The sequence below is a fragment of the Kogia breviceps genome, chromosome 2 (assembly GCF_026419965.1).
Source record: "Kogia breviceps isolate mKogBre1 chromosome 2, mKogBre1 haplotype 1, whole genome shotgun sequence".
In the NCBI taxonomy this organism is placed as follows: Eukaryota; Metazoa; Chordata; class Mammalia; order Artiodactyla; family Physeteridae; genus Kogia; species Kogia breviceps.
This window is the reverse complement of record NC_081311.1, coordinates 90,319,907-90,328,689: the sequence shown is the minus strand read 5'-3', so window position 1 is coordinate 90,328,689 and position 8,783 is coordinate 90,319,907. Positions and strand designations below refer to the sequence as shown.

Genomic DNA, 8,783 nt, shown 5'->3' with positions numbered 1-8,783 from the left:
CACTGCGGCACCAGGGAAGCCCCTGTCCGTGAGGTTTAGATGAAGTATGTTGTGTCTCTAGTTCTGCTGGCTGCTTCCCTCAGCAGCCATGTGGAAGCCCTGCTTGCGTGTGGTGTAGGGGGATGACTGGTATTCACGGATGTCTGCCCAGACACAGCTTGAGCTTCTGGATGGCAGGGATGGCGTCCTAAGGATGTTCAGAACCACTGCACTCCCAGCTGAGCCCAGTGCCAAGTGCAAAATAGACGTTCAGTAATGATGAGATGGGATGGATGAAGCTGAGGGAGCCTCCTCTCACACTTGCAGTAGGACTATGACTCATCTGTCCATTCATTGAAGAGTCATTTATCGGCCCCACGCCAGGTGCTCAGAGCCACGCTGATGAACGCACGTGGCTCCTACCCTCCAGGGCTCCAAGTCAGGGCCACGAGGACTGACATTCTGCTTTCTCTCTGCACACAGGCTGTCAGGAGCGGCTGCCTCAGGATGTCAGGCTTGAGACTGGTAAGAATTGCATCTCTTCCATCGAGGGGTTGTTCGTGGGAGTTGCCAAAGCCTGAGTCAAATCACTCCCGAGGAAAGAAAGGGAGAGGCAATGAGACCCTATAAGGAAAATACCGGAGACAGGGAGTTTGGAGGAATGAGACAGATTGTATTACCTAAAGCAAATGACCTTGGCCAACCTTTGGGCTTTGGCAGGGGGACCACACTTGCACAGTAATCCCTCACTTATATTCAGGGCTTAAAATGTCTTGACAAAACACACTCAATATATAAAATAGGTAACCAACAAGGACCTACTGTATAGCACAGGGAACTATACTCAGTATCTTTTAGTAACCTATAATGGAAGGGAATGTAAAAAAAGAATATATATATATATTAATATATATATGTATAACTGAATCACTTTGCTATACACCTGAAACTAACACAACATTGTAAATCAACTATATTTCAATAAAAATTTTAAAATAAAATAAAGGAACAGAAAAAAAATGTCTTGACAGGGTATTTCTCATTTGTTGGATCCTTCATTTATCTGTAAAGGCAGCACAGAGCCATCTCTAGGCCCATCTTTTCTATGGGAAGAGAAGACATGGCAGGTGGGCACATGGGATCAGGGCACAACACCCATTTCAGCCAATGTCCAGAAGAGCCAGCCCACCTCGGGAGATTGAGGATCAGGTCTCCCAAAAGTGGATTCTTCATGGCCTTGGGTCTTTGAGTTTCCTTGTAGTAATTTCTGTCTCAGGCTGGGGAAGGAGCTTTCTGCATCATGGGTAGCAGCCAGTTGTCAGGTATTTCTTACCACAAAGAATAATGAAGGTCATGAAGATCTCTCTGCTTTCTGTAATTCATCCTCTATTTCTTGAATCTCAACATAGACTTTACTTTCTTTGCAGCTGATAGCTTCTGCTTTATCTCTTCTCCTGATTCAGCTGTTTCTGCACAGTCATCTTTTTCTTCCAGTAGAGCTCATGAAGCAGCTCTATTTTCTGCGCTTGGCTTCTCATTTATTTCCAAGGAGAGCTTTGGCCAAATGGAGTGAACAAAAGTCATGTTCTAGCTCTTTTATTTATTTTTCCAGCTCATGTTGGCCTGACACCTTATCATTAAGTGTGGACTGGAAATGGTCTTTCTCTTTTTCATCTCTGGTTAATATCAAGTTCACTGTGAGATACCCATCATCTGTCTTTTTATTTATTTATTTATTTACGTATTTATGTATTCATTTATTTATTGGCTGCATCGGGCCTTCGACGTATGCGGGATCTTCGTTGAGGCGTGCGGGATCTTTCGCTGTGGCGTGCAGGCTTCTCTCTAGTTGTGGCGTGCGGGTTTTCTCTTCTCTAGTTGTGGTGCACAGGCTCCAGGGCGCGTGGGCTCTGTAGTTATGGTGCATGGGTTCCAGAGCGCGTGGGCTCTGTAGTCTTAGGCACGTGGGCTCTCTAGTTGAGGTGTGCAAACTCAGTAGTTGTGGCACTTGGGCTTAGCTGCCCCGCGGCATGTGGGATCTTAGTTCCCTGACCAGGGATCAAACCTGCATCCCCAGCATTGGAAGGTGGATTCTTTACCACTGGACCACCAGGGAAGTCCCCATCATCTGTCTTTGAGTGATAATCTTCTCTCTTTGGTAATTTGCCCTCTGTTTCAGCTGCATGCCACAATTTTCACACTGGAATTTTATCCTTGTTGTAAGAAAGCTTTTCTAGGTCTCTGAGGTTCCTGATGTGATTCGGTTTGTTCACTGAATCTAGTATGCTGCTCAGGCTGGTCTTCTGTATCCTGTGGCAGCTGTTCCCTACTGTTCTTCTTCATTTCGCTTTTAGTTTTATTAAGTTGTTTGGGGCACACAGTTTGAAGAATCAGTCCCTCACTTCCTCTTCCAGAGATGTGACCACCCTCGACCTTCTAGTCGATTCACTGATACTTCCCTCTGTGTCTCTAAAGAACGTGTGTACAGGGCTGTTTGAGTTTTTGGTTCCAGGCATCACCTATTACTGACTTCCCACTAGGTGAGAGGGGCCTTAGCTCCTTGCTCCTAACACCTGCCCACAGCACTCAGACTGTCCCTCCTTCCTCCCGAAATTGTTAAATCCTAGCTTTCATTAGATCTACATACAGAGTTTACTTGTTTTATCTAAGAAAATCTTCCTCTCGAACGAAATTATGGTTACCAGGGGGGAAGTGTCAGGGGTGGGGAGGGATAGGGAATTTGGGATTGACATGTCCACGCTGCTATATTTAAAATGGATAACCAACAAGGATCTACTGTAGAGCACAGGGAACTCTGCTCCATATTATATAACAACCTGAATGGGAAAAGAATTTGAAAAAGAAGAGATACATGTATATATATGTGTATATATATATCTGAATCACTTTGCTGTACACCTGAAACTAACACCACATTATTTTGTTGTTGTTGTTTTTGTTTTTATTTTTGGCTGTGTCGGGTCTTAGTTGCGGCACGCAGGGTCTTTGTTGAGGCACGCGGGATCTTTCTTTGCAGCATGTGGGCTCTCCGTTGTGGTGTGCGGGCTTCTCTCTAGTTGTGGCCTCTGGGTTTTCTCTTCTCCAGTTGTGGTGCACAGGCTCCAGGGTCCGTGGGCTCTGTAGTTGTGGCTCATGGATTCCAGAGCACATGGGCTCTGTAGTTTGTGGCGCGTGGGCTCTAGCTGAGGCCCGGGAGCTCAGTAGTTGTGGCATAAGGGGTTAGTTGCCCCACGGCATGTGGGATCTTAGTTCCCTGACCAAGGATCGAACCCACGTCCCCTGCATTGGAAGGCGAATTCTTCACCACTGGACCACCAGGGAAGTCCCTAACACAACATTGTTAATCAGCTATACTCCAATATAAAATAAAAAGTTTAAAAAAGGAAAGAAAGAAAATGTTCCTCTCGACTGAGCCCTGCAATGTATTCTAAGTGCTGTGCTTCCCTTTGCTAGACTTTGTAATTGTCCTACCCTATCTGCTTTGTTTTCTCTGTACTTGTGATGACATAACCTCCCCCCACCCCCCGCCACCCAGCTTTCTCCCAGATATGTCAATGTCCTTTCAAAATGATTCATCTGGGAGTTCAATCAATTTCATCCTCAGGAATAAGTTTCTCCCAGAGTTGCTGAGGCCATATCTAATCCAGCATCTTCTACTTCTGAGGCACACATCTCGGAATTGTCCTGGGGTCTCCTTCACAACCACCCCGAAGATTTCTTTCGCCTCACCTTTGCACTGAATCCCTTTTCTTGGACCCAAGTTTCTTCTCTCTCTTGGTTTACTCCCTTGTTTTGATCAAGCACAACCTGTAATAGCTTCCTGAGAAAGGGTACATATGAAGTAAATATTTTTAACAATTTGCATGTCTAAAAATATGTTTATTCACATTTGAATGTCAGCTGGGCATAGGATTCCATACTAGATGTAATTTTCCCTGAAAACTGTGAAGACATGTACCCCTTCTGGTTTCCAGCCTTGCTATGGAGAAGGTGGACAACATTTTAATTCTTGAGCCTTTGTATAAAACTTATTTTTCTCTCTGAAAGCTTTTATGATCTTTTCTTTGTCCCAAGTATTTTGAAATTTCTTGATGTGCGTGTTGGTGTGGACCTATATTCATTCTTTGCACTGTTGACTGAAGTTTGTCCCCTAATCGTTTTTTTCCAAAAGGCTTATGGGAAAATATTGTATTTTCAAAAATGTTTGTTATCTTTATACTGGAAAGACAATTTGGCTGGGTAAAAAAAATTATTGGATTTTTTTCTGTTTTTTTTATTGTGGTAAAAAATATAACATTCAATTTACCATCTTAACCATTTTTAAGTGTACATTTCAGTATTGTTACGTATATTGACATTGTTGTGCAACAGAGAACATTTTCATCTTGCACACTTGAAACTCTGTACTCATTAAACACTATTTTCCTTCCGTCCTCCTCCAGCCCCTGACAACCACCTTTCTACTTTCTGTTTCTATGATTTTGACTACTTTAGATACTTTCCATGAGTGGAATCATACAGCATGTGTCCTTCTGTGACTGGCTTCTCTTGCTCAGCATAATGTCCTTGAGGTCCATCCACACTGTAGCACATGACAGGATTTCCTTCTTTTTTTTTAAGGCTGCATAATATTCCATGGTGTGTAGTATTCATTGTGCTATGTCATTTTATATAAGGCACTTGAGCATCCATGGATTTTGGTATCTGCAGGGTCTCCTGGAATTAATCCCCCAAGTACTTTTAGGGATGACTGTATATATTACATTTTTGTTTATTTGTTCATCTGCCAATGGACATTTGGGTTGCTTTTACTGCTTGGCTATTATGAATAATGCTGCAGTGAACATGGGAATGCAAATATGTCTTTGAGATCCTGCTTTGAATTTCTTTGGATATTTACCCAGAAGTGGGATGACTGGATCATACGGTAATTCTATTTTTAACTTATTGAGGAAGCTTCATACTGTTTTCCCCAGTGGCTGCACCATTTTACATTCCTACCAACAGTCTACAAGGGTTCCAATTTCTCTACATCCTCAATAACACTTGTTGTTTTCTGTACTTTTTATAATGGCCATCCTAACAGCTGTATTGCTCTCTTCCTGAGATCTTTGTAGGAGGTGTTCGGCCCTCATGTATGATTTGAATTTGTCCTGAATTATCTCCTTATAAGTGAACTTGTCTTTTTGTCTGCCTACCCCTCAGAAAATTATTTCTTTATTTTTGAAGTCCAATAACCTTTATGTCCTAGAGTTGATTTTTCTTTGTCATTATTTCAAAGAAATAATGGTGTGTCTTCAATCCATAGATTCAAGGCTTCAGTAATTTCTTGAAAGTTGTCTTGAATTTTATATTTAAGTAATTTTTCTGGTTTTTTCCCTGATTTTCTTCTTTGCGCACTTCAATTATTAGTATTTTTGTCTGCCTTCCATATCTATCCTTTTTTTTCCCCTAATTCTAGTTCTGAAAATGTCCTGTCATTTTGCTCACTTTTCTCCTCCTGTCTTCTATGATCTTTACTACAATTTTAGCAGTGCTGATTCCCCTGTTGTTGCTTCCAGTTTTGCTTTCATCTCTGGCCCATGTTTACTTCTTTTCCTCCGTTTCTTTCTTGAGCTCTGCCAATTCACGTCCCATCCTTTTCAGTTGTCTTGGTGTCTAATTTCTGAGCTCCTGTGCCTCTGCTCTACACCTCAGTCCGGTTTTTGGAAATCATGGTGAGATACTTGGTCACAACTTTCCACTGCTCTGTGGCAGTTTGTTTTCCCCTGGTGAGTGTTATTTACCTGCTCATTTCCTCCTCTTGAATTTCAGTATATTTGCATGTGGATCTCTGTTTGTTCCTTTGGGATTCCTCCTCTTTGAGCAGGGTGAGCTTTCTTGGATTAGAAAGAGGTTCATGTGGGTCAATGCCATGTTGCAGGCCAGGCACAAACCTAGTGAAATTTTACTCTTTGTCTTTCCCCAGCCAATGGGTTTGGGTACTACAGGGCTATTCGCAGGGCAAAGACTCTCTTTTTGCACCTCACAGAGAGATACTTTCCTGCAAACACTAGGCCAGGAAGCTTCCCCTGCCACTTCCCATTAACTTCCTGGCAAGAATGAGAAAGGGCTGGGAGCAGGGTAGGGGAGAGGGAAGAAGAAAAAGAAGAAGAAGGAGGAGGAGAGGAAGGGGAAGAGAGCATGCCTCAGCCACCTTGGGATGTCTTAGTTGGAAGGGACACCCCCCGGGGAGGTAAGTCTTGAGCAGGAAGGGGAAGGTGGATCAAGGATCTGACCACTGACTCCTCTCTGCTCTCCAGGGTGACCATGTGTGGCTGAATCTCACCTCTGCTGACAAGGCCAGCGTGCCCATCGGGGGCATCATCAAAGAAACAAAGCCTGGCAAGATCTTGGTTGAAGATGATGAATGCAAAGTCAGTATGGCCACACTCTCGCAAGAGGCTCAGCCTTCTCAGCCCCATCCGCCCACCCCTCCTGGGCCCCGAGCCCCCTCCCTTCTCTGGTGCTGTTCCCAGCACCAGGGATTCCAGAGCCCAAGTCAGGGACCCATGTGGCAGGACAGACTACGGGGAAGTCCCGTCGTGGTGAACATTGTGTGTCTGTCTTGGGAACTGTTTCTATAGTGAAGAAGCAGGGAGTGTGTTGGCAGATGGAAAATTAGGACAGTTAGAGGAGGAGGAAAGTGTGAAGTGGGAAACCAGAGAGAAGGGGAGGGCAGGAAGATTGTTTGCAAAGTAAGGGAAGCTGAGCAGGAAGGACAGGAGGGGGAGGGAAAGGTGAGAAAGATGCCAGGAGGGGAGGCCCTGGAATGTGAGGAGGAGGAGGAAGCCCAGCTCACGCTGAGCAAAACAGCCCAGAAGAGAGAGTAGGAAGCTCAGGGTGACCTGCTGGGAAGCCAGCTCAGTCACCTGGGGGGCTGGGGAGGAGCAGGGGAGCGACAGTGGAGAAGGGCACGCAGAGTGAGGGGTCCAGCTGGTCATTTAAGTACTCCTTGGGCAACCCTCTTTGCTGAGGGGCTTCAAAGTGAAGCATGTGGAGACTTGGCCTCCAAGGAGAAAATTCTAGACTGTGACCTGTGAGCCCCACAGATTGGAAGCCAGTCAAATGTTAACAATAATATCTTCTGTTTGCAAAATGATGTCATGCCATTTAAAGAACACTTTTATTTGCACACTTTTATTCCAACCATCTGTGAGGCTCCCCAGCTGCAAACTGCCCCTGATCCCAATCACAGCCAAATCTAACCCCTGGCTACATGCTCCTCTGACCCTGGTCTGAACTTCACTCTTAGCCCCAGCGCACACTGACCCTCGGCCCTAGACGTGTGCTGACTGCAGCCTCGGATTGAGCCGATCCCTGACCTTCACCACAGACCAACCCTGGCCAGATGCTGGCCACCAGATCGTCTGATCCATTGAGGACGTGGAGGACAGGTTGGTCCAGGACAGCCCCCACTCAGGAAAGTCTGTGCCCTTTGTTCCAGGAACACTGGATCCGAGCAGAGGACCTTGGCATCCTCAGCCCCATGCACCCCAACTCTGCTCAGGGCGTGGATGACATGATCCTCCTGGGGGACCTGAACGAGGCGGGCATGGTGCACAACCTCCTGATCCGCTACCAGCAGCACAAGATCTACGTGAGTCCCTCCTGGCCACACGGGGGCCCCCTGGTGCGCTGGGGCCACACGTGCTGACTTGTCTGGGGAAGCAAGCTATGCCCCGGGCACACCTGGCTCAGTCCCCACTCCGCACGCCTGCATAGTATGAGGATGCTCATCGATCTCTGCTCCCCAGTCTGAAAGAAGCAGGGGGATAAAGCCTTCGAGTGTACAGAAAGCTGACACGCAGCATGCCAGCTCAGTGCCCGGCACATAGGAGGTACTCAGTTACTGCTGCCTTTTCGCTCCTCTGTGGCTGAGCAGAAAGCCTGCTCTGATGGCCGAGTGGTTCCTTCCGAGGTATGTGGCAGAAACAGGGTCACCAGGCAGAAGACCTCTGCCCTCCTGTGAAGTAAGTTGTGTGATGACCAGGAGGGCCGCGTAGGTAAATGTGGGTCTTTCTCCCAAAGCCTAGCGGTGGATGGGAGGGTCTCATCCCTGTTCTAATGCAGACTTCCCAGGGGAGGTGGTATTCCAAAACTGATGCCAGCCGGTCCGTGAGTGGGTGTGACCCGGGGAAGTCACCACCCGCCTGGGCTTCTCAGAGGGAGGTGGCTCATTGACCTCTGACCAGCCCTGATCCTGGGATGCTCAGAGGAGTGGATGAGCAGGGGCCCCCTGAATAGAGGGCTGGGCTGGGAGAGGAGAAGGAGGAGGCCCTCAGGGGAAGGAGGAGGGGACAGGGCACTCTGAGTGCTGAGTCTGCTTTGGATGAGTGAGCCTCAGCTCCCGGGACCAATGACAGCAATTATCCAAGTTGAATTGCAGCTTATCTTTTCCAGAGAGCTTATGCTTGCATTCTTTTATCTGGTTGTCATAGTCCTGAGCCAGAGAGATTATCCTCTCCCTTCCTAAAATGAAAACGAAGACACAGATGATTACTTGACTGTTGAGGTGGCCATCCGTGTCCCAACCCAGAGGGGCAGGCAGGCCCAGTGGAGGCTCCAGATGAGCGGGTGATCCTGAACTAGGGTCCATGAGGGGTCCATGAGGGCTACTGTGGTGGCCCAGCCTCACAGAGGCCCCTATGAAAGGCAGGTGAAGACTCGCTTCATACATTCACTCCATTTTTTTTTTTTTTGTCTGCGTTGGGTCTTCATTGCTGCACGTGGGCTTTCTCTAG

General features: G+C 46.7%; 1 protein-coding gene across 2 annotated transcripts in view; it reads left to right on the top strand.

Moving 5' to 3' along the window:
* Positions 1–486: 486 nt before the first annotated feature.
* The window catches only part of MYO7B (myosin VIIB), a 77,989-nt gene continuing 69,692 nt past the window's right edge, over positions 487–8,783 (top strand). For both annotated transcript variants that reach the window (XM_059052592.2, XM_059052591.2), the window contains exons 1-3: positions 487–504; positions 6,303–6,416; positions 7,487–7,639. In XM_059052592.2, the coding sequence (XP_058908575.1) occupies positions 487–504; positions 6,303–6,416; positions 7,487–7,639 (285 nt within the window). The remainder of the gene's footprint in view (positions 505–6,302; positions 6,417–7,486; positions 7,640–8,783) is intronic.